The sequence below is a fragment of the Tachypleus tridentatus genome, chromosome 4 (assembly GCF_004210375.1).
Source record: "Tachypleus tridentatus isolate NWPU-2018 chromosome 4, ASM421037v1, whole genome shotgun sequence".
Taxonomy (NCBI): Eukaryota; Metazoa; Arthropoda; class Merostomata; order Xiphosura; family Limulidae; genus Tachypleus; species Tachypleus tridentatus.
This window is the reverse complement of record NC_134828.1, coordinates 102,159,028-102,186,810: the sequence shown is the minus strand read 5'-3', so window position 1 is coordinate 102,186,810 and position 27,783 is coordinate 102,159,028. Positions and strand designations below refer to the sequence as shown.

Genomic DNA, 27,783 nt, shown 5'->3' with positions numbered 1-27,783 from the left:
ATTAGCTACGAAATGTAAAGTTAGGATATCCTATGGGGTGGAAGGTAGTAGTACTTCCTCCATCATTTATAACTGGTTAAAACTCTATTTCATTTGCTTTTATATCCAAAAGTTAAACAACTCTATATCATTATTATTTTTGATATATAGATAAATTAATCTAACATGCTTACTCACGTGCGTTCGGTGAATCGCTTCACAAATTTAATTTTGAAAAGAAGTTAATATTTTAAACACATGTATGTTTGCTGGTATAATGCTGCCACCAGCCTTATCGTGGTACTAATTCTGCCCGCCCAAGACTGGTATCACATCGCATCGGTAGGAATGTGTGCCATTATGACAAAGCCACATCGAACTTTGTGTGGTGACCACCAAAGAAAATCGAACCCCTGATTCAAGCGCTGTAATATCTGTGTACTTATCGCTGTTGTCCCATTGGTAAGACGGTCGTACATAAACTTTGTGTGGTCCTTTCTAGACATTACGTGTCTGGATAAAATTTCTAATTTATCCAGAACAGAAAAGAAAAGCTTTGTTTACCCCTAAAATGGCCCAGCATGACCAAGTGTGTTAAGACGTTCGACTCGTAATCCGAGGGTCGCGCCAAACATGCTCGCCCTTTCAGCCGTGGGGGCATTATAATGTTACGGTCAATCCCACTAAATCGCTGGTAAAAGAGTTGCCCAAGAGTTGGCGGTGGGTGGTGATGACTAGCTGCCTTCCCTCTAGTCTTACACTGCTAAATTAGGGGGTCTAGCGCAGATAGCCCTCGAGTAGCTTTGCGCGAAATTCAAAAAAAAAAATTACCCCTAAAAAAATTATTAAAGGCATACTTTGTAAAGGTGATCAGGTTCGCTTCTATAATTTATTTTAATCTACGAAAAATTAAATTGATTGGTCGATATGTAGTTATGAAATGTACTTATTGGTTAAACACAGACTTCATTATTTTCCAAAGAATTCGACACTGAAATGAGAGTGAATAAAGCCAAATAACTTTCAGTGAACCTGACGATGACCGAAGAAGGTCGAAACGTTGTTCGCTCTTCCATGTAAAATATTTTCTCAACCCAAACGAGCCGTTTTTGCATATATATTCCAAATAACATTGTTTATTCAAATAATTTGGTAACGTCTTGTTACCATTTTAGAGCTTCCAACAGTCGTGATATTACATGAGATAAATCAATTAAACTTGTATAATTGTATTATAATGAAGTTTCAGCCATTCAAACCTACACTAGTAGCATTACCAATATTTGTACTTTTTTTAAATCATTATATAAGACTTTAACAATGGTTTTATAAGAGACTCCTCCATCTCCGGCCACATACGGGCATAACAAAGGAAAAATAAAATCTTTCGCTGCAACTTTCATTACTGAATGATCATTTTAGTTATAAACTGTCATTGTGTAAAATTATCACTTACAGTGATCTGAACTGAAAACTCTTGACTATTGAGCAAATATGGCGACTTTTTTACTGATGTTGACCTCAGAGCAACGCACGTGTCGCCATATTTTAAAACAAAATGTCGTTTTTTCCATGATCAAACTAAAGTTGACAAAACCTTCTTGTCACCAGTTTAATTCTAGGTGTTTTGGTTGTTTGCTAACTTACACTGCAACTAGTTAGTTACAGGAAATTTAAGTGAAATGTTGGGGTTACACTAGTTTTAAAATTGTTATATTAAATACTGTTTTTTATTATTTTTTGAAGCGCATTAATCTCATTATTATTAAGCGATCTGGCTGTGTCTTGTTCTTAAACAACAATGCAAATATGGAGAGCATTATTAAAATTTAACACACCTATTTGTATAGGGTTAACAAACTTTATTTTACGTTGTTAGGAAGCAGCTACGTTAAATTATATGATTCGCAAACAGTTTGGAAAGACAATGAAACAGGACAAATGAGTACAAATACAGTAACGTTAATATTACATACTAAGTTAACGAACAAAACAATCATCTCAAGATGTAGCTGCTGCTGCCTGTTGGGCTGCAAGTGTAGCTTGTAGTTTAGCTTCCACAGTTTCTATGACAACTGGTAAGAAAAGTCAAAATCAAAACAGTTTAAGAACATGAACTTCACAATAACGTTCAGAAAGCACAGAGATATGATATAAAATATTAACACTGTCTAACAAATATCATGTTAATAAACGTTTTAACGTGATGATAACAATTCCCGTACATGATACTAAAGAGCTGTTTACAATAACATTTTTATTACCATTAACAGCTTTCACACACAACTACCAAAATTGAAAGCTGCTACTAAATCAATACGAAGCCTAATTCTATCAACTGACTTAACGTAACCGAGTAATACAGGTTACAGGAACGTCACCCCTTACCATTAACCCTGAACAAGTGCAATTCGAAAGAATAAAATTAGGCTCTTCATATACATGTAATTTATAAAACTCATATAAAATTTTGATGAATATTCATTAAAAAAAAAAACAACAAATTTCTTTCTTATTTTGTGCTGTGTCTATAGTGTCCATTCTATTAAACAACTCGGGCTAACTTTTACAGCATTTCTCAAAATGCTTGATTCATCTCTCAAAGTACCCTAACATTAATTTTTTTCTAATTATTTAAACCTTGCAGTACACAATACTTAATAAAACCATTTGTAATAAGATATTTTGTAACAATTTTAAGGTTTTATCTTCTAAACATTTCAAAGTAATTATATGTATACATAGTGAAAAGATGTATAATTAATTCATGTTATACAATATTTTCCTCTGTTCTTCTCTCTGTTTTAAGGATATTTACATATTACAAGTTTCTCTGCACCATGGAGCACCATCAGCCCACGTGCACTGATGTGTAAATTTCTGTCCATCACCACAAGCCTTGGACGAAGCTCCCACCTCTACCCGTGTTAACTGGTAATGTACCAGTTAATAAAGTAATAATCATCAGATTGTACCCCTCACTAATATGAAATAATCCTCATAAGCACTAGCAAGTGAACAAAGGCTCATTCTTGAGGGGAAAAAAATAAATAAATGCACCAGAAGTGGGAAGGAAGGGTACCAAACAATGAAGAGAGGTAAGAATGAACTGGAATAGATTTTTCAGGTAAGAAAACTATTAACTTCCAGTGTGCTACTCACCACAATCCCACACTGGAGATAGTGGAGGAGGATAAATCATAAAGACAAGATCTTTTATGAGCACTGAAATGAAAAAGCCATTAAAAGTAACATCCATTAGGGGGTGATGGAGGGTGCTTATGTGTCACTAAGGTGGGCATATTGTTCAACAGTCCTTTATAGCACAGGCAGACAGCTGAGCACAAGTGTGTAGTGTAGAGTTATAAGGGTGCTTATGTGTCACTAAGGTGGGCATATTGTTCAACAGTCCATTATGTAGACTTATGTGTCACTAAGGTGGGCATATTGAATAGTCCTTTATAGCACAGGCAAACAGCTGAGCACAAGTGTGTAGTGTAGAGTTATAAGGGTGTGTGTCACTAAGGTGGGCATATTGTTCAACAGTCCTTTATAACACAGGCAGACAGCTGAGCACAAGGTGTAGTGTAGAGTTATAAGGGTGCTTATGTGTCACTGGTGGGCATCAACAGTCCATTATAGCACAGGCAGACAGCTGAGCACAAGTGTGTAGTGTAGAGTTATAAGGGTGCTTATGTGTCACTAAGGTGGGCATATTGTTCAACAGTCCATTATAGCACAGGCAGACAGCTGAGCACAAGTGTGTAGTGTAGAGTTATAAGGGTGCTTATGTGTCACTAAGGTGGGCATATTGTTCAACAGTCCATTATAACACAGGCAGACAGCTGAGCACAAGTGTGTAGTGTAGAGTTATAAGGGTGCTTATGTGTCACTAAGGTGGGCATATTGTTCAACAGTCCTTTATAACACAGGCAGACAGCTGAGCACAAGTGTGTAGTGTAGAGTTATAAGGGTGCTTATGTGTCAGTAAGGTGGACATATTGTTCAACAGTCCTTTATAACACAGGCAGACAGCTGAGCACAAGTGTGTAGTGTAGAGTTATAAGCAAGTCCATTCCATGTTGAGATATACTGTATTTACTTCAGATACTCACCACGAAAATCTGGTGCAGGGAATAGTACCCAAGACCTGAGACAAACCAAAAACTCATCTGATTAGACCTAACCATTGGAAATGACTTGGTTCATAACTATCAAGTAACTTCCAGCCCTGCTTCCTAAATAATGTGATTAATATAGCAACTGTACTACCTAATGAGGAATTTTAATATCAACTTCCCAGAGATACAGGACTGGAGAAGAAAAGGTCCTTCTGTATTCCACTAGAAGAAACTGGAAGGGATTCACATAGGGTGACACTGGAGAGAGGTGTGAACAATTGTCTTCAAGCACAATCATCTGAAATTAGGCCCCATACTTAGAGACAGTGTAATGGATTACTATGACTAAAGAAAACAGATGTAAGCCAGGTGTGAGGGCAGGCACACACACATATTGCTAAAAATTTCATTTCAACAGCAGACTCTGAGAAGAGTAGAATGGGTTCAACACTCTCTGCATCATCCTCCCCACTAAATGCAAATTTTCTGAAAGAGGCCAAACAACCCATTCAGTAGTTTCGACAATATAAATGCATATGGTTTGAACAAGACAGTTGTGAGGTCAGAAAATGAAAGAATAAAAATAAACTGATGGTCACATTCATTGTGAAGGACAGATGATAAATGATAAATTAAAGGCAAGTGAAACCACTCCGTGGCTTAAGTAATGGGAAGTTAATATTTCAGGTTTCATTCTCATCTCATCTGCAAGATTTCATACAATGAATAGTGATGAGCTGTAATGTAGGATTGGATACCAAACAAGTGAAAACAAGTATATGGGAGGTTGATAGGCAGTACGATAACACACCCTTTGTGGGGACAATCCACTGAACTCAGAGAACAGAAAACCACACAACAGAAGAAATCCAGATCCAGGAGAAATATTAAATCTACCACTATGGACTGAACTTTGAAGATATGATAGAACAACAAATAAACCAAGAAAATAAGAGATTCAGGCAATGAAAAACAACAAGTAGATGTCTGAATGGATTGTGCTAAGATGACCAGATAGATGAAACAAATGATGGAAAGTCTACAAAGTAATTACCAGATAGAAAACACAGAAACAGGGAAACTTCAGCCCTGAATACTAGATGCCACTGACAGATCAAACATCCAGGATTGCTCCCCACTAGAAAAAAGGCAATGGAAAGTTTTGCTCACAGGATTGGTTGTCATCAACCCAACAGAAGGTGCATCCATGTTACATTCACCATGGATATAAAAATCCATTCATGTATACAGGAGGAACATATTGACGGACTTCAGACACATAAGACTGGATGAGATAAGAGGAATGTCTAGAATCATGTGAGATCAATTAAGCCACAACAATTGTTAGACATTAAAAGAATATCTCTAAAGATATCTATATTAACAGACCAGAAACCAAAGATGGAAACATATAGACACATCAACGAGGAATGCGAGACTCAAGAAGAAGAGTCTCCAATAAAGACTCATGCAGAAAATGAAGGAGACCTGATCTCTCATATCAAAAGCTCTATGTCACAAAGACAAAGAAGTAGACTGAGCCTGCCTCACATAAGAAATTAGAAAGACCCCCAAGTGAATAAAATACATAGTGGAATTGAGATGAAATGGAAAGCCAAATCAGTCACTCTAAATGAAACAACTTTCATAAATGATGTAGGAAGAGCAAGCAGAGATCAAATGTCCATGGAGTAGTTAATAACTTTCAAAAATGTAACCTTGAAGGAAAATCCACAGGAGCCCATTAAAAAAAACATGAGGCTGTGGCCAACAAGATGAGAAAGTTTGAGAGCCAAATGTTTGAACACTGAGGACAAACTAAAAGAAGCAAAACACAGAGAGACAAGTCATAATGCAGAGAAAGTGTCTGAAATCCAGGATTGTGCTATTCACCACAAGTAAAAAAGAAAATTGCCTATTGGGAGCCAAGGAAATACCAAAGTTGGATCCAGCACCATAGACAACCACCCACCTTTGTGACAACAATAAATCAGAGTGGGATTGAGGAGTTATCACACAATTTTTTATAAATTGTTTATGCAAAGTATTCATAATAAATACACCAGAGTGGTCAGCAACTGCCTATTGTCAAAAATACACATGAAGAGGACAATGTTTAAAAAGTCTTCCATGTTTTATCTCCAGCTCAATATGTGTAAACTGTTGCAGGTTTTTTCATAGTATCCCGGTAGATTGTGCAACAAAAGACATTAACCTTTTGCAACCAGGAATTTTACATGTTCTAAAGAACTCAGCAAAACTGGGAAATTCAACAAAACATCAAACATTTTACATGTGATTAACTTGTTGTGTATCTTATTGAAAGATAGACCCTATGAACCATTTACCATTGGATTTAGTGTGAAAACCTCTGGAAATAAAAATAATAGGTGTACCCTATGGTCCATAGGTGATTAAGGTACAGAGTAAATGTGGAAAACGTTCTTAACTTGGAAATACTTTTGCTGCAACTTAAGAACAATTCTAAAGGTAAGAGGAATGGTTGATGATAAAAATTTATATTAACTTTGATTATGTTATCAACTTACTTTCCCTGAGAGTAACTTTCTCTTGTGCCAACTTCTGGACTTTAGTTATTTGATCACCAACAAATTTATTCTTCCTCTTAAAATAATCACTTGCTGCTGAAATATCCTGGTGAAAGATGACACGAATAAAACTCTATACGTACAATTTAATAAAACAATAAATAAAAAAAGAGATGTGACACGTATAATGTTCTTTTCTTCATATTTACTTTAAGCTTAATGTTTCAATTTCTGTTTATGTCCAGTAAGAGTATAGATTCAAAAGGTAAGTGCTTCACTTTTAAATTTTTTATTACCTTTCATATAGAATTTTTTTTTACTTTTAGTTATTAAAAAACAATTGTCTGAAGGTCTTATTTTTGTTTTACTTAATATTTTAATAAATGTGTTGAGAAACAAAGTAACTGCAGTATTTGTAAAAATTTATGTACAATTCTCTCTTGTGATGTTTATGCTTTAATGAGATATATTTTATTACTTTCATTCATTTACCAATATTTAACTTCACATTATACAGATACAGACTAGAAAACACACTTCTTAGTGGTTTATATTTTATACACACACACACTACTTCACAACCACCAATTACACTAGCACCGATAGCTATGTTTTGGTTTCATTACAGTATTTTCAATATTTATGGAATCAAGGACAACACATTTAAAAAAAAAAAACTAGGACAACAGAAGTGAGTATAAATGACACTAAACAAATAATACTCGAATTATTGAGCATTAAAAACAAATCAAAGTCTATTCTTATTAATAATAATACAAATTTATTAACAATATCAAAGGCATATGATAACAGAAAAATCTTAAACACAACATTACCTATGAAAAACCATTCTTTAATTGTTGCACAAAATCAAATACAATGTAATTATTCTTTTCCAACCTCAACAGTGGTCCATACTTTTATGTTACAACCACAATAAACAGTGTGTGTGGTGTAGGGTATACACATACATACATAAATGTATGTCAGCAATAAATAATTATATTTATAAAATAAAGTATGCTTATTAAATAACAGATTCACTATTAAAAAAAAATTTACAAACATTTGCATGCATTTTTTTTACAAAAGTTATGACTTTCCTATACTGAATGTGTTTCTGATAGGCAAGTATCTCTTTTCACAAGATTAGCTATTCTCATTCAGTGCTGCTCTCAAAAAATAATCTTTTTTTTATGCATGCCATAAGACTTGCGATCCCCATATGCACTCTCATGCAAACTATCGTATGTCATCTATCAACTATTAGTAACATAATATGCCCACGTGATGCATATTGACTCTTTCTATACTCTTCTATCAAACCTTCACTTTGAAGTTTGGCAGAAGCTGTGAGCACAGGAGAAGTGGGGAAGAAGGGTAAGAAACATGATAAAAAGGAAGTACCTATTGAAAATACATCTTAAGTACAGAAAAATTACAATTACTGATACAGTAATTACTTTCCCTTACAACAGTAGTTAGAATCCCACACTAAGTAGGAGAAGGGACTGGTGCAAGGCATTAACCGAAGCACCCCCAAAAGGTCCAAAGGATAGCCCTAACAATGAGAGAAATAAATCTTAAGATCAGAAGAGAGGAACATCACCACTTGTAAGCCAAGTATACTCTCAGGCCTTGTATATAATTCATAAAGCACAAGGGCAGAAGTTGTTAGACGTAGAGTGGCTAGGGTGAGTAAGACTGTACTCAGCAAATAAAAAACTTCAACAACCCCTTTACAGGGTACCTGCAATCATGCAAGGATAGGATGATGATCATAAATAAATTATGCTTTTTTTCATTCCAGAATGACTACAAATTATAAACTGAAAATACAAATGTTTAGTGTAAATATTTTGAGTCTCATAACATTACATATATTTATTATTTTAATTATATTGACCTTTCAGTCATGCCTGGCTAATATAACTTGCATTGACATGATGCACATGGACTGATGTTTTAGTATCCAATAGCACAAAACTGGTAGGTTGCTTGATTTAGTTTTTTATGGCACAAACCAGCAAGGCTGTCTGTGCCAAACATCTAGTAAAAAGTTAAAAGTGAATTTAGTAAAATTCTTAAAAGAAAATTAGGGTAAAACAAAACAAAGTTAAAAAAAAAACAAAATATAAATAGCATAAAACCAATGTTTACATCTAGACTACAACATCAAGAGAAAATCTACAGTAATTCAAGTTGTAAAGGACTTTCTGTAGCATAACTGTAATTATCATAACTCACCAGGAAGATTAACAGGTAAGTACAAAAACCATCGTCAGTCACCTGAAGTTGGCCTTTCTAGTCCTGGTTCTGAGTTATTTGACATTATGGCCATTTTCAAAAAGGAAAGTAATAAAAAGGTTTTAAAAAGACGTGTAGCAAAATTATAATAATAACTCGACAGGATGATTAATGGGTAGTTCAAACAGCAGTGTTAGTCACCTCAATTTGGCCTTTCCAGTCCTGGTTTCGAGTTATTTAATGTTACTGCCATTTTCTAATTTCAAATCGAACTAGATGAACTGTGATTTTTAAAAGGGAGCCACATTAAAAAAGTGTAATATATAAATTAAAAAACTTAAATGACATTAAAAAGATTAATGACCTTTAAAAAAATAAAAACATTATGAAGGTGGACAGTGTCACCATCACCAATAACACTGTCTAACGTAGGACAAACCTTGGGACAGAGCATGTTTAGAATGGTGCCGTCATTGAGAGTCGTAACAATGACAAAAAAGTAGAATGTGGCTTATTGTGATCCGAGTGTTACACAAACTACATACACACTGGTGCATCAGTTGCAGATAAAAGTAAACGATGAGTTAAAAAACTGTGACCAATGCGTAGTCCAGTTAGAACAACTTCCTCCTTCTGATCCTTACGAAAGCAAGATGGCCAAAGTCCAATGTAGGGTTTTATTTGGAAAAGCTTGTTTTCTTGTTGCTCACTCCAACTCGACTGCCAGCTGGCATGGACTGAGCCTTGAATACAGGACCGTAGTCCATATATGGGGTAGGCGCAGCAGTGATAGTGCCAAAGCAGATAGACTTAGCTGCAGTGTCAGCGAACTCGTTCCTGTGAATACCAACATGGCCTGGTATCCAGAAAAACTGGAAAGAAGTACATGTTAAAGAGAAATGGGCCAGTCAGTTTTGAATATTGGTGAGAACAGGATGAGAACCAACATGAAGCGATTCCAGGGCCAGTAGAGAACTAAACGAGTCAGTATAAATAGTGCAGTTTGAGTACTGCTCAGCTTCTATATGATCCAGGGCAAGAGAAATGGCATACAGTTCAGCAGTGAATGCAAAAGGTGTAGAGGGGATTCTGTGTGCAACCACCAAACCACAAAAAACCATGGCAGAGCCCACACAGTCACCTGATTTTGAACCATCTGTATAAATAGGAATGGAAGGATGGTTTGAAAGATGTTCAGCAAATAACAGACAGTATTTCCAATCAGGAGTGTCTACTTTTCTCAGATGACTTAAAGATAGGTCACAATTGGGGACTGTAAGAAGCCATGGTGGGATGGGCTGACCCATGGATACAGCAATGTTATCCAAGAACAGACCCAATTTATCCAACTGCACCTGGATATGAAGGTCAAAAGATGCAATGGCAGATCATCTGGTCTGAAAAAGCATGGTCCACCAAGGAAGGAAAACACAACCCCAGGTAGGATGCTTTGATAAGGAACGAAAATTTGAAGCATATAGTAAAGACAGCTGCAAACGGCAGAGGTGCAAAGAAGGTTCATGAGAATCTATGTATAAGCTCTGAAATGGGGAAGTGCAGAAAGCCCCAGTGCAGAGCTGAAGTCCTTGATGATGAATAGGGTCTAGCTTCTTTAAGGCCGATTGTCTGGCAAAGCCACAGACCAGTGATCCATAGTCGAGTTTTGATCAAATAAGAGCATTATATATTTTTAGCATAGAACATTGACCTGCTCCCCAAGTGGTGGAAGGGAGAACATGGAGAATGTTCAGCACTCTTATAATTTAATCTGTAGCTGCTTGATGTGTGGTATAAAGGTTAGCTTACAGTCAAAGATAAGCCCCAAGAACTTAGTCACAGAGACCACAAGCAGCACAACTTCACTAATACGCAGTTCAGGATCAGGGTGAATACCCTGTTTGCAGCAAAAGTGCATGCAAACGGTTTTGGAGAGAGAGAAGTTAAAGCCATTTGCTGTGGTCCACTTCAGTAAACAACTGAGGACAGTCTGTAGATGCCACTCAATATACTTCATGTTTCATGACTGACATGACAGATGTGAAAGTCATCGACACAGAGCTCATTTGCAACATTGAGAGGAAGTTGTTCAGTGATGGCATTAATTTTTACACTGAAAGGTGTGACACTCAGAACACAGCCCTGAGGAACTGCAAGTTCCTGTAGAAAAACACAGGAAATAGTTGAAACCTTCACACGAACCCAGAATCTCCTGTCCATTAAAAACGTTTTAATAAAATTGGGCAAATGGCCACATGACCCATATATATGGAGGTCTCACAAAATGCCACACCTCCATGTTGTATCATAAGCCTTCTCAATGTCAAAGAATATTGATACAAGATGTTGTCATTTGAGAAAGGCTTCTCTGATTGATGTTTCAGGTCAAATCAGGTGTTTCATGTTGGAGTGCTGTCGTGGGAACCCACACTGGGTGGGCAAGAGGAGGTTGTTTGATTTGAGGACCCAAACAAGATGAGCATTAACCATCCTCTCTGAAGTCTTACAGAAACAGCTCATCAAAGCAACTGGATGGTAGTTTGAAGGAATCTTGGGATCCTTCCCAGGCTTGGAAAAGATAGGACAACAACCAGGCATCAGGAAAAACAATCTCCTGCCAGATCTGGTTAAAAATAATCAGAAGAATAGCAAGAGAAGCAGGAGATAGATGGCAATCCAACCAATGTACTGCCAAACCAAGGGCCAGTTTGAGTTCCACCACTGTAAAGCGACGATTATAGTCATAATCAGCACAAAAGGAAAGAGGTGATTGCTCTGCCTGAGTCTTGATGGCTAAGAAGGTGGAAGAAGAATCAGAAGTGCTAGAAACCTGGCAGAAGCTTTCACCTAGAGTATCAGGGATGCTCCAAGTATCAGCTACTTCTTGGCCATCTGAGAGCAAGACTGAGAGAGGGACAGAGTTATATTGCCCACTGACCTTTCGAATTTTGTCCCATATGACTTTGGAACTGGTAGTAGAAGATATGCTGGTTGTGAACATAATTCAAGATTCCTTCTGGCTTTGACATCTTACCCATCGAGAATGTGTACAGGCCCGCTGGAAAGCAATGTGATTCAAGAATGTGAGATATCTATGGAAAGTATCCCAGACTCGTTTTTTAGCCTTCCATGACACGTGGAAGGCAGGATTCCACCATGGATAAGAATATAGTAGAAAACGTGTTGAGGTTTTAGGAATACATTGAGCAACTGCTGGTATAATACAGTCAGTTACTGCTACCACTCAGTCATCTATTGATGGCTTACAGACAATGGCAGGATCAAGTTCTGCAAGAGCAGTGAAAGAGGGCCAGTTTGCCTGATCCAGCTTCCACTTGGGCACACAGGTTGGGTGGCATCAACCACGGCCAGTCTCTCTCAAGATTACAGGAAAAAGATCACTGCCTCATGGATTATTGTCAACCCTCCATGAAAAATGGGGAAATAATAAAGGGAAGCAAACTGAGAAATCAATAGCAGTAAAGGACTGACTAAGTGCGTGAAAATAAGTAGAAGAACCAGTATTGAAAAGAGAAAGATTGTGGCCAGAGAGCATACACTCTACAGAGCAACCCATCCTATCAATATCAGCACTTCCCCAGAGGGGATGATGCCCATTAAAGTCCCCAAGATCAAAAGGGGAGACGGCAACTGTTCAATGAGAGCATCATGGTCTGATTGATTATATGTCTCTCCAGGCAACAGTTGAGAGAACAAACAGTGATGGTATGACCCAAGGAAACACACCCCTAGATGGCTACAGCCTCCAAGGGTGTGTTTAGTGGCCAAGACAAGGTGGGCACATGCTGATCAACCAACAGTGCCACCCCTCAAATCACACAGCCTGTCATTTCTGTATAAAGAAAATCACCAAAAGGTGACTGTATTAGCAGGTTTCAGAAATGTTTCTTGTGAGGAAAGACATACAGGATGGTAGGAATCAATCAGTGTTTTGATGTCATCCAGACTAGAGCGTAAACCTCGACAGTTCCATTGTATCAGGGTGGTCATTTTTATTTACGTGTAGATGAATTGGGTGGAGAACCCTCCTATTCACGACAACTTCTTTTTTCCTTAGTGTCCTTATTGAAAGGAGGTCTATCGACTTCCACAGTTCCTGCCCTGGGTCGATTGGGCAGGTTTTTGCTGTTGGAAGGGGATTCCAGAGTCTGAGGACTTGAACAAATGATTGTTTTGCATCTTGGAGTGGGAGAAGAACATGTATCCGAGGAAATGCCTGTACCTGGAACCAAAGGATGTGGATCTTGGGGTTTGGTGGAATGTATGTAAGGTACAGAGATAGGTGTTGAAGTTGATTCATCAACTTTTTTAACCATGGAGGTCAAAAGGCTTTTCATTCATTTGAAGAAGGAAGTGCAGCAACATATGTCTGAGATGAGGTGATGGACAGTAATTTTCAAGCCTCAGGATAAGTAATGTTATGAATCATTTCCAAACATTGAACCTCTTTTTCTTCCAACCATTTAGGGCAAGAACAATAATTGGATGGGTGAGAGCTATTGAAATTGATGCAATGAGGGTCTGTTTCACATTTGTAGGCATCATGGTCCTTGCCAATGCAATGAGCACATGTCAAGAAACCATGACATGATGTCTTCAAGTGACCGAACCGTTGACACTAAAAACACCGAGAAGAGTTTGGTATGTATGGCCGTACTCTGCAATTAAGATAACCTGCCTTGATGGTTGGACGTAGTGATGTAAATGTGAGAATGAGGACATTGGTTGGCACCATTATTCCATCTTTGCGAGTGGATATACGCTTCACTGCAGAAACTCCTTGGGTAGAGAAACCAGTGAGAATCTCCAACTCTGGAATGTTCTTCAAATCCCTCTCAACAATAACTCCTCATGATGAATTCAAAGTAGCATGAGGTGTAATCTCAATAGATATATCCCCAATTGCCTTTGAATGCAAGAGGAGTTCACTGTGTTGAGATGTGGATGTTTCCACCAATATGTCAGCAGATTAAAACTTCTTTACTGACCTTAAAGAGCCAGCAAGTCCCTCTAGTACTTTCTGAATGAAAAAGTGAGACATTTGCCCTAAAGGTTTGTCTGAAAGTGAATGCAATATAAGAAAATGAGGTACAACAGGTGGTATAGATGGTGAGGATTGTTGCTCAGAATATTCAAGACGTGGTCGTTTACCTATAGACTGTTTTTTCACTATTTTATTAAGATTTTTAATTGGAGTATCCATAATAAAGAAAGGGAAATTTTGATGCCCATTGACCCCACCCACCATGGAGCCCTACAAGGGGATGCACTACAATGTCAAACAAGAACACTGCAGCAACGCCAGGGTTTTGTGAGCACTATACCCAAACACCAGCATCAGATATAATGTCCAGAACACCTGTTGAGAGCATCCAACACTGGTACTTGGTTGACCCTAGCCTGAGTGGGCCAGTCAACTGAACCAAGGGGGGCCACCCCAAGGCTGCCCATCTACAGGAATTCAAAGCCAAAGTGGTGTGTTTGGGTTGGACCTCTCAACCACCAGGATCCTCTCCTCCCCTTCATAGGTTACCATGCATAGCAAACACATGGGTGGATGTTTAGATCCCAGAGGAGGTAAACTGAAAGAACAGAGCCTTCCCTGGGAGGTCCCCTCACCACATACAGGAATCCACACCAAGGGGAGTACAAAACTGACCTTAAAGTCCTTACCCTGTCTTTACTGTGTTTTAATGGACTAGTTTTTTGTAATACATAGTCATGTTTCAATTACTATACATATGTGCATAAATTATTACTATTTATGAATAACTTATGAAGTTTATTTTTCTTAATAAAACAAACAATTATCTCTTCTTACTACAAAATCTGAACTTAGTTATTGCTGGACATAGGTTGCTAAGTTTTTCAAAATTTCACACATGGAGGATACAAAACAAAATTTTTTAAGTTTTATACAATAATTATAAATTACTATATTGATACAACAGAATTACACTATAAGTTATTAAACTCAGTAACTAAGCTGTATTTAGGTCAAAAAAGGTATAAAACTTTGAGCAGACTGAAGTCACAATATATCTCCTGGAAATCTTGGTGAATGAGGTAGCCTTTTAACAAAATAAAATGGCTGAGAAAACCCTAGGGGCATTCTAAGCTGTCAATCAGTTATTCACATATCATATATTGAAGTAAGTGTACATAATGGACCGTTTCCTAAAATGGAGAGAGATGAATGGAGGGGGGGGAGCCATATAAGGTTCTTCTTTTATATTCTAGCTAGTCAATATCGGTAATTTGAGTTCCTAATTTGTAAAAAACTACAGACTTAGTATTTTGACATCACAAACATCTAACTTGAGCCTGTGTTACATTCAACATACCATGTGACTCACAGAAATTGATATTTAGGTGTGTTCTTTTAATATTTACTTTTAAATTAAGAAATTAACTAAAGTATAATACTAAAATATGAATTATAATCTACAATTTCATACCAAACTTATTGATCTAAATTCATTAAATAGTAGTTCAATAAGATTTTGAATGCAAGTCAACAAACGAGACGTTATGGCCTATTCATCTGTGACCTGTCGTGATAGGGTTAAGCAACAAAGGAAACTAAGACTGAATAGTAATAATAAGTATGACATTATATCAGAATCTGTGCCAGAGTTGACCTCAAACTCTTAAAATGTAAGTGCAGTAACAGGTGGGTCATTAATGATGGACTGAGGTTGGATCTTCTCCACTTGGGAGCAAAAATACTAACTTGAAGGTATTCACAAGACTCAACTCCTGTAGTAACATTATCTACAAAAAGTACAATCTCAAGAACCATAAGAACTTGTCTTTTAACTGACATTATACAATGTGATACAAGGAATGAGACTGTACTTAAAACACAAGTTTGGTCTTCCTGTTTTTATAGATGCACAAGGTATGTTCAGCCAGTCTTAAAGCATGGAGAAAATAGGTCTTTAGGAAATTTTTACTAACTTACTAGCACTGTGGCATAAGAAAAACAACTCATCTCAGTCAACTTGTTATTCACTTCTACACATACAAAATTCTCATTAAACCCAGTAATAACCTTCCACTTGTCAGATTTTCTTTAAAAAATTCCTTTCTTTAGTCATTCATATATTAAAGTCAAACCTTATGGCATACAACTATGCTAACAGTATTGCATTGTTAGTTTCATACATTTCAAAGATAACCTTATCTAGTCTCCTATTATTTATTGAGCCTCAAGATTACTCCTTCTAATATAATTCAAACTACTTTATTGCTCATACAGCTATTTTCAACAATAGAAATTACTTACATATTGATTACTGTTCAATAAGATAATTTATGCTTACACAATAAGGAAGTTCTTCTGAATGAAAGTTATAAAGGTCATGCTCCTAACCCTTAACATTTTTTGTATGGATGAAAAACCCTTATGGTGAAATTTAAATCTGGACTAAATTTAGGGGTTGCACATGAAGTAATTTCACATATGTGGCTCACATAAATGTTTGGAGTTGATTATTTATTCTCCACTGCTATACTTGTGATTTTGACCATTCCAGTTGATCTAGCTATGTACTGCAGATTTTGAAGTTGTTTTTGATTGTGTACAGTGCAGCTGTAACCTGGTGTATGCAGACCACTGGGGCAAATTTATTTATTTATTTATTTAGTATTATCATTTATTTATTATTTACTGTAGTTTTTTTCATTAAATTCTAATCAATTTCATGTACTTTTTTCAGAATAATTGATACCTATCAGTGACTGATCATCACAACTCATTCTAAGGATTACCTTTGTTAACCAGATGATGAGATTGAAGGAACAAAATTTCCTTTAAAAAGGACAAGTTTTTCCATTATTTCTGTGCCTTCACATTAATGATGGGAAGACAGTTAGGGAGAGTACCACAACAGTGATCATGCATGTAACAGAATTCTGGGAGAAGGAAAGAATTCCAATGATCTGCAAAGATAAAGCAATTACTAAAGAGAAGCTGTACACAGTTTATTAGAATTTGAAGAAGGGGAAAAACAGAAGATCAGTCTCACAAATACAGAAGGAAAATGACTTTGAGGAAAAAATGTCCAACTTGTCTGATATAGCCACCTGCAATGCCCTCACAATAATGACAAATCAAGAAGACCGATAGTTCCTGATTGCTCAATTGGAAGCAGGCCATAGAAGAACAATGGAACCAACTGATGCCAATCAAGCTGCAAAATAGAATTGATCTCTAAAAAGGAAAATAATGGAAGAACAAAGTCAACAGGAGAATGAATCCACAGCATCCTCAAACACATTACAATTGGAGTCATCTTCCAGTAGTAACACACATGAATCTGCAAACGATGGGGAAAGTTCTGTTGAAGCAGCCAGCATTTCAAAACGTCTTGGAGCCAAAAAGAATATAATATCTCGATCACTGTCTGTGCCTCTTGACAGGACAAAGCTGTCAGACAGGGCTGTGGCTTGTGCTCTAACAGAAGCAGTACTCTCAGTTGGTCAAAATCCTGAAGAATTCAACATCAACCACTCCTCCATCCAATGCATACATCAGAATCACTGTAAAATGCTCACAGAAACCCTGAAGTCTGAGTTTAAAGATGATGTGCCTTTGATTGCCCACTGGGATGAAAAACTCCTCAGGAACTTGACAATCAAGGAACATATTGACCCCCTACCAATTATTGTTACTGGCAATGGGGTCTCCCAAATGCCCGAAGTTGTCAAGTTACCAAATGGGACAGGATCAGAACAAGCCAAGGCTGTAATAGCAGCTCTTAATGAATGGAGTTTGAAGGAGAAGGTTATATGGATTGTCATTCGACACTACAGCTGCTAATACTGGGCAAAAGTTTGGTGCATGTGTTTTCATATAACAGGAGCTGCAGAAGGATCTTTTGTATCTGACATGTCACCATCATATCTTAAAGCTTCTTGCAAGAGAGCTTATACCACACTCATGAGTACTACCAAAAAACCAGATGTTTTGATTTTTAAGAAGTTTCAAAATCAGTGTAAATTTATTGACAGAAATTCATATGCAACTGCAGCTGATGACAATGAGATAAATGATCTCATCAATGACCCAGAGCCAGTGGCTTGGGCTGAAAAGTCACTGATAGGGCAAAATGACGAATTCATAGAGCCCTCACTGATCTTTATGGGAGTCACTCATCCCTGGGGCATCCACTTTATGGAATCTAGTCCCATGCAGACATTCTGGCTTTTTCACGAGCAGTTTAAACTGTCAGACAGGGAGAAGAATGGTCTTCAACAAATGTGCTTCTTTGCAGTTAAGATTTACCTCAAGGCATGGATTGAAGCTTCTCTGTTTGCATCAGCAACAAACAATGATCTGAATCTTCTGAAGGCTTTCCATGCCTATGTCACTGTCAACACTGCTGAATCAAAATCTGTTCTAGAGATGTTCTTATCACACCTCTGGTACCTGTCAGAGGAGCTGATGGCCCTTGCTTTTTGTGATCTAGCACTGCCATCTTCTACAAAGACATTTATGGCAAGGGCAACAAGGGAATGTGAAGGACAAGAAGATGCTCCTAACTAACAGACAGTCAATCCAGCAGCTACTAAGCAGTTTCAGCTCTCTGATCTTGTAACTAAAGGGTCTCTATTCTCATCTGTCAACTGACTTCCTAGACCACACTTGGCCAACTAGAGAGTATTATAAAGAGGCTTTCAAGGTTGTAAACAGTCTCACTGTCACAAACGATCAGGCAGAGCATGGAGTTGCTCTCGTTGAAGAGTACAATCGTCTTCTGACAAGGGATGAATAGCAAACCCAGTATCTACTTCAAGTTGTGACAGAACATTGCAGGAGGTTTCCTGATTCCAGGAAATCAACACTTATTGGGCAACAATGAAAGACTGGCAACCATGATATCCCCCCTTTGTGTGGCTAATACTCCCCTTTTTGGGATGGGGACCCAAGTGCTTGTGTTTTTTAGGCCACCAGAAGTTCTCCTGTTTATTATTATAAAAATATCCTGAATTGAGATATTTATCAAAACTTTAAAGTCACTGTGCAACACCTAAAACTTAATGTATTCAAAATATATTTCACATGCAAAAGTTTTACCTCAATACCAAAAAAATTAAATGTTAGGATAAAAAACAACTCAAAAACAAATTTTGCCTGATGTAGCTGAGAATCACCTTATTATGCACGCATTTCAATTAGTATTCATTTCAAGAACTCATTTAGAAAGTATGCAGTTTTACCTTTTCAACGTAGTAGCCTGTCCCTACATCACATAACACCTTGTCAACATCACTGAAATGACCCAAAACATACATCTACTATACAGTTAAGGCATATTGCAGATTTTCATTCTCTATCTCAACAGTTTCCCAACTTCTTTCACTGACAAAACCCAAAACCTCTTACTTTGATTTTGCATGAAAACCCCACTGCTACATGAAGTGTTGTTTTTGTATGTTCTAAATTATACCTCATTCGGTATAACTCTTACAACACCACAATCAACTTGCCATGACACACAGTTTGGAAGCCACTGCTCTATCTTTTCACAGAAAATACACAACTACTAGAAAAGTGCAATTAAAATGACATCTTTTCATTAATAATTTCATAAATATGTTGTTTTTAACAAGTACACGTAGTTGACAAACTTTTCTGTATATGTAGATTTAATAACCTTAGAAAATAATTCAAAGCAATGCTTGTAAGACTGATGCATTCTGGGTTCACAAGGGACCTACTTGTACACTAAATCATTTTTGTCATACAGGTTTTAAGAAGCATATAAATTAACAAATAAAATCTCTTCCTGGCAATTTTTGAAACACTTCACAACTCTTTTTTTTTTTAATCTTCTTAAACATACATTGCAGGGTTTTAAAAGTTAGAGATGATGCACATTACAAGGAACTGAAACTATACCGTAGCTCCAAGAAATCAATTACAACTTATAAATGTACAATAAAGAAAAAGGATCCAGATCCAGTAAGTGGCACTAGTATTTCTTTTCCCTTAGTGCCTGGAGTCAGCTTTTCAACACATTCTTTTGAGTCCTGGAATTTCCCATGTGCTGCTTTTAATTGTTGAAGAGAAGAACTAAAAAGCTCAATCTCCTAAAGGATAAGAAAAAACCAAATGAAGACAAGTTTTGTTCACATCTTAGATTGACAAGCATTTAATTTTTGATCAACAAAGCATGTATTACTAATTCTAATTTCTTCATCTCTGAACTTCTATCATAATCCATCATGATCATACTATTCATATTCACAACTTTATATCCTTAAGAAAAACTATACTTTTTAGTTGTCATACAACAATGATCAACAATTGACATTGGCACAAATATGTCAAATGGTTAAAACATGTTGATTTGTTCACATTTTGAATGATTTTCAATTTTGGATAAAAATACTGATGTAAGGGGAAGTTTAGCTTGGATTAATTTCTGTTACTATTTCTTGTCCATGAATTGTAACACATCACACTGTCATACTGCTTTATCATATGTTCTAAGCACTGTGCCACACTGGCACAATAAATGTAAATATCAAACAAAAACAGCTACATTATACTTTTATTTTTTTGTAACATTCAAAATCAGTTTTAGTTATTCTACTTAATGAAGAATATCCTTTTTTTTTATTTGCCCCAAGAGTTAAGTTCCATGCAATAAGATGTCTTAAGAATTTTTTAAAGAAGTTTTAAAACATCAGTTTTTCAAGCTGGTCATCCACTTAAATAATTCTCAACTGTTAACCATCTACTAAAATATTTTTTTTCACTCAGCATTTGAATTTTCACATTATGTTATAAAGCTGAACAATGAGTAAAATTTTTCTACTCAATTAATCAGAATTATTAAATAATTACATTGAACAAATCAATTAATCTCACATAAAACTAATCTTCCTATATTCATTTTGGTTCTGTAAGCCATTTTTGACCTACCTTTCAGTTAGCATAAGAAATCTTCACATACAACAATTTAGGGTTACGTTACTTTTACGAGAAAGAGTTTAGGATTACAAAAAGTATCATATAATTACATAACACACAACTTGTAACAAAACTCTAAGTACAATTAATACCATCCATTCGGTTTCTCCCTACACATTTTCACAAGACTAATAAAACTAAACAAACTAATTCTTTGTGAAAAAATAATTATTCTTCAATTTCATGGCATACAAATAGTAAAGATCTGAAAGCAAGTGGTAGATAACACATAATTCAGCAAAAATATATTCACACTGATCCTAGAATTGGATAGTTGGAGTAATAAAAAAACAGCAACAATCACAAAAATTAATTTAAACACACACACTGTTATTAAGGGAATCATCAACTCCTTCCTTAAACTCTTGTGAGGTGATGAACTCCACAAATGCTGGTGACAACTCACTAGTAAAAAATCACCATTAGAAAAATAAAACTCTTTTCATGTCTAGCATGTCTTTTCCAAATTCTAAAATTGTGTCCTTTTATCCTATTGACTTCAGAATACAGCACAATAAATTCAATGGTCTTTATCATATGGAGGGACTGGATAATTATGAAAACACCAAAAACATCACTTTTTACCTTCTTTTTCCAAGATAAAATATTTAAAGATTTTAACCTATTCTAATAATATGAACCTTTATCCTCAGAAACACCTCTAGTTCTTAAGTAAGCAAAATAAAACTGAACATAAATTTCCAAGTGAAACCTATCATATTCTTATCATAGGAATAACACATAGACACATCATGTTATTCTCCTGAACTCTGCAAAAAAGCCAAATGATAAATTTAATGCAATTTGTCATAATAATAACATATGTATAGTAAAGAACAGCTGAAACCAACTGTAAAATCTTAACTCTACAACAGTCCTTGAAGAGATGTTTAAACATTAATGTTTTTAGTCCTTTTAATAATCAATTTGTCATAAAATAAAAGCAAGGAGAGTTATCATCTGATGTTTTATCATAACTGATAAAATAGTCATGAATGTATCCATAAAATGTTCCTATGTATTTGTATTTAAATACTTTGCAATTTTCTGGTATTCATTTTCATAATCATAAAAATATGAAGTATATGTATTCAATTACTGATATACAGTATTCATTCCATGCCTGGTTGTCACAGACTTATGATAAGTGCAATAATATACAGACAAGATATGCCAGGGTGCATTACCACACAACCCACTAATAGAAAAAAACTGAATTAAATAAACAGTAATTGAATTACCTCACCATTACAACATACCAGGTAAGTACTATGTAAAGTATTAAACAAATTTAAATATTCATTGTCCTAGCATTCTTAATTACACATAAAATAATCAAACTTTTAATTGTAACATAATAATATGTATCTGTATTGGGAAAATATTTTACACTATGATGCTTACCTAAAGCAATCTAACACAAAAAGTGTTTATACTAAAAAATATTAACAAATTCTGGTGTATAACATATCATTTAAAACTAAAGAACTTGTTGTCACATCCAATTTATTCCATCCACTTTACTAAATCAACCACCCTTAAATAGCCCTTATCACCCAAATATCTATCATGCCTTCACTTAAATTCCTTTAATTTACAGCATCCATCACATATACAGTCAACACATTCCCAAGACTACCACCATGTTAGACTCCTATCAATATTTATGTGTCCTAGTTCTTCCATTCCCTACCATTAAGTATAAAAATCATAATGTATCAATACAATCTACTCTCTCAGCATTATTATACACCTTAATCAGGTCCTAATTTATTTTTTTCTCAAGAGAAAAAACATTAACCTGTCACATAACAGCCTATTCCTTCCATGTATCCTAGTAGCCTTCCTCTAAAACCTTCCCAGCAATTCAATGGCCCTCCTAGGGTAAGGAACCCAAAACCAAACACAATACTCCAAATGTAGTAACTAATACAATGAAATTATAACATCTTTAGAGTTGTATTCAATTTTTTTGGAAATAAAACCAAAAATCATGTCATCTTTCACATATGCTACAGCAAATTGCTTTGATAGCTTAAGAAATAACCAACCAGAACACCAAGATCCTTTTCTTTTATATCATTCTCTATGTTATTTACAAAAAAATTATAATTCAAATTATGTTTGTTTCTTTCTTTGTTTTGAATTTTGCTCAAAGCCACTTGAGGGCTATCTGCACCAGCCTTCCCTTATTTAACCAACCAATGAATAGTGGGATTGACTGTAATATTATAATGACCCCAAGGCTGAAACGGCGAACATGTTTGGTGCAACTGGGATTATGAGTCAAACACCTTAACACACTTGGCCATGCTGGGCCCATTCAAATCATGATAGCCCACATGAATTATCTTGCATTTACTCTAGCTAAAAGCCATCTGCCCGACTCAACAAAGAATCCCAATCCTTTACAACATGCAAGCTATTATCACTGTTAAATCAACAAAATATAACAAGTAGTCTGTACAAAAATCTAACAAGCTATGCAATTTTTTTTACAAGAGCATGATATGTTAATATAACTCAGCCTTCTTGTACTGTCAATGCAGATTTGGAACATTTCATAAATTCAATCCTAAAATTATCAGTTCTTTAATTATTACCAATATCAACAGACCTCACTCTCATTTTATATTACGTTCATACATAGTTTAAATTCCAATTACACTAATAATTTAACTTGTTTTAAATCTCCTATTTTACTTCCATGATTACCAATATTCATACCAAAATAAGTTTTTAATTAGCATCATTAAATGTTTCTACAGTTTTGACATTTCCTATGTTTATGCTGATAACAATAAATGTGTGGATTTGATATTTGCAAAACTTTTAACAAAGTGCCATACAAAAGACTAGTAGAGAAAACAATTTCTCTGGTGTGGCATAATTAATGCAATGGATTATGGGCTGGTTGGAGGAAAGGAAGTAAAGAGTTTTAATAAACAAGGTTCAGTCAAAGTAGAATGAAGTTGTAAGTGGGATATCTCAGGGCTTTGTGTTGTAACCCTTACTCTTTCTTGAGTTACATTAATAATACTGATATGGGAATGGCCAACAAACTGATCAAAGGTTACTAATAATATTGAAGTTCTTGGTTCTGGAAAGGATGCTCTTGTTTTCCAAGAGATTTGGTTCATTTAGAAAATTGAGTTAATAAATGGTATATGACATTTAATTATTCTAAGTGCACGATAAATAATGCACACAGACCATCCTAATATTAAACTATAATTACCACTTTGATATAAATCAACTCAACACTGTTTAAAAAAGAAAAGTATCTTAATGTTTTAGTCACAATCACTCTCTTAATCTTTAGGCTTGTAGGAAGTGTGCTATTGCCAATTGGAAAGAAAAAAAACAGGATATTTGGTTTTATTTACAGGAATAATGAGCATAAATGGAAGATTATTATTTTTTGTATACATTTCTGGTTAGGCTTTACTTCAAGAATCATAGTCAGTCTTGGACAACTTACTCATTTACTTTAAGGGCACTGAGTTGTCAGATGGGGTTTAAAAATAAAGTAGAAATAATTGAATGGTTCCTAGTATCAAAAGGCTGCAGTATGAGGCCAGTTTATGGTCCTTAAAATTATATTATGTTTGTAACAGAAGGTTTATGATTGATCTAACTGGACTGTTCAAAAGTATAATGGAAATAGACAGAATTGATGCATCAGCTATTTTCATACTATTAGGTTGAGGAATAATTCGTGAGCATTTTTAAATAATTTCATTCAAGCATTACATGCAAGACTATACAATACTTCAATGCATGAACACATTACACCCAAAACATTTATTATGATACTTTATTTCATGTAATACCTAGGTATATAGTATGCATTGTTTTAAACGAAATTGCAAGAAATTAAATGCAAAAGCAGATGGTGTCGAAAATGCTCGATTTTGTCCACTTGACAGTCCATTTAATGAGCTGAAAATGAAAGCAAAAATTAAAGACATATGAAAATCAAACACACCATCTATTAGAGCAAAATATTATCTACCAAATGACATCAAATATTTTGCAAAAGCATTTCATTTATGAATATATTTGTTTAACTTGAAAAAACGCTCACGAATTATTCCTCAACCCAATATTAGTAAGACTAGGGAATAAAGATTTAAGATTTGGCATTGGTAGTCATTGTCACAAAACTAGACAATTTTATTTTTCTAACAGGGTAGTCAGCCATTTGAAAGACTGTCTTCAGAGAAGATAGATGCAACATGATTGGAAGAGTTCAATAAAGAGTTTGACAAATAACTCTTTTATTTATATAGTATTACATGTATGATAACTATTGTAGTTCATGATTATTTTTCATGCAACCACTTATAAATAGCAAGTATTCTTTAACACTTTGGCATTTAATAACATACGAGTGAGTTCGAATGGATGTTTCCAGATACAGTTGACACTTAAATACCAATATAGGTTGCCCAGTGACATCATAAACTTTTGCACTTTTTCCAGTATTCATGGTTTCTGTTATACAACTTATAGTACTTACATTTACAAGCACATCCGTAACAATTAAACTATAGCAGAAACAATTACTGAGTTAGGCTTAGTTCATACTCTACGAGCGAAACATAGCATTCGTGGTAAACTGATGTGTTAGAGCAGTTTGTGTAATTCGACATCTAAAGCAAGTTAAAAATGTACTACCTGATCAAGCTGTTGCTTTAATTGAGTTAACTGCGCTAGTCCTAGTTTATTTATATCAACTGCTTGCATTTTTTCTCCCATTTTCCAATAGCAACTTAACTTCAAAATAAAATGTTATATAAATGCTGAATAGCCACTAATATTTAGTTGCGCCACCTGTTGTTTAAAGTAGTTATGTATGTTTAAAATTCAAAACGTGGATAGATTAATTCATTTGTCAATTAGTGCCGTTTTTGTTTTTAACTGAGAGGAAATTTGTTTAAAAGCTATATTTTAGTCTTTGTTTTTAATTACCGTGTACCACGAATAATGTGATTTTTTCTTCCACAAGTCGTACTTTTGATCATTATTATTATTATTGTAAAATAATCTCAAGATAATAACTGAAAAAGGGTGAAAGCTTATCAAAGATAAATAAATTAATTTGAACATAATGCCAAACAGTTAACATTTTGGGAATTCGTAGTGGTATGATTTTTCAAGGAATCAGTGATGGTGGACGAAGCAAGCACTAATTTTTATGTATTTTGTGAAGTAGTTATAATATGTCATTTGTTTACTGTTAATTTGTTTAATGGCATTCCTTAAATGTTTAATATTGTCGTAAGTTATGTTTAACTATTGTTTTAACGCTGCTCTTTCGTTAACGGTTCTTTTTTTATTATCAAGTATAAATAATTAAAAGTCTACTGCCTGTCTAAACTGTAACAAATTAGTTTTATTTCTTCTTTAACACTTTTACGAATTGTTTTCACTGTAAACTGTTCTGGGTCACGTTTACAAATAACCAACTACACTAATGTAAAAAACAATCGCTCTTGCACAACTTCGCGCCTGAAACACTAAAAATAAATAAAACATTAACTCATTCATTCTGTTAACTAACAGTGTGTTTTGTGTGTGTTTTCCTTATAGCAAAGCCACATATGACTATCTACTGAGTCTACCGAGGAGAATTGAACCCCCGATTTTAGCGATGTAAATCCGTAGACTTACCGCTGTACAAGCGGGAGACTAACTAACTGCGATACTGTTATATAGAAACAAACCTACAACCTTTACAATTGTCTCATATTCATAACCTACCCTTAACTGTATTATAAAATCTGAAATCAAAATCCCTAGCGTTTTATACACTTTTGTTCTTATGACCATTATTACCAACAAACCTTTTCTCCGACAAGCAAAGAAATTACAACATTTAAAATATAGTTTACAACAGTATTTTAATTTACATATTTTCTATCATTTACTAGAGGAAGTTTTGGCGTGGCGTAGTTATGATTTATAACGCTTTGGTATTTTAGAATGTGTAGATTTGACGTGAGGTCTCGAATTTTACTAGTTTATTTGTGTTTTTGTTATTAAACACAAAGTGACCACAGTGGGCTTTTTGTAATCTGTACTCCGCGGCTATGAAAACACGAGTGTCATTGTTCTAAACCAGGGGTGTGCAACAGGCGGCCCGCGGGCCACAACCCGGCCCGCCAAGCCATTTAGTGTGGCCCTAGTTGTTGTAATCTAACCATGTGGCCTGATCTGTAATCCAACGCAAATGGAATATTTTTAAAAGCATCGATCCTACGGGATTCCCAGGCTTCGACTCGACAAACTTCTAAAATTATCTTTGCTAGAGAGGAGCAGGCCGAATTCGATTGGTCGGCCTCCTTAGGGCATGAATAGGTGACGTGCACTAGCACTATTGTCTACGACTCAACGTCATGTCCTGAACCTCGCCTTCGCCCGCTGGCGACAATTTTCCCTAACCTCTGCTGTCCGTCATTCATTATTGGTGAAAATTTTATTACCTTTTACAGTTACTACAAGAGATTGAAGGTAAATTGATTATTATTTAGCATATTGTTGTGACTTTACTGAATTTATTAAAATTTTTGCTTTCAGATGCATCTGATTCTATGTACAGTGTGACCTCGTTATTCGCGGGGGGTTACGTTCTTTACCCTCCCGCGAATAGCGAAAAACCGCGAATATTGGACGCAGTTTTAAAACGTATATGTATGCGATTATATACTATATGAAATGCTTCCCAAACACTAATGATACTTATACTCATTGATGCAGTAATAATGTAGCAATATTGCATACTGTTATGTATTTCACTAAATTGTACCGTGCGTTACCGGGCTGTGCTTTGCCGTTTGCGTTGTTGGGAAGCTGAGGCAGTCAGCCAATAGCAGTCAATCTT

General features: G+C 35.4%; 1 protein-coding gene across 1 annotated transcript; it reads right to left on the bottom strand.

Moving 5' to 3' along the window:
- Positions 1–1,820: 1,820 nt before the first annotated feature.
- Positions 1,821–25,742, bottom strand: Pfdn5 (prefoldin 5). The gene is made up of 5 exons (XM_076500220.1): positions 25,578–25,742; positions 19,877–20,011; positions 19,139–19,213; positions 6,650–6,755; positions 1,821–2,054 (listed from the first exon to the last, which is right to left on the bottom strand). Exons 1-5 carry the CDS (start codon positions 25,656–25,658, stop codon positions 1,981–1,983), a joined length of 471 nt encoding a protein of 156 aa, XP_076356335.1. The 5' UTR covers positions 25,659–25,742; the 3' UTR covers positions 1,821–1,980.
- Between the last annotated feature and the right edge of the window lie 2,041 nt (positions 25,743–27,783).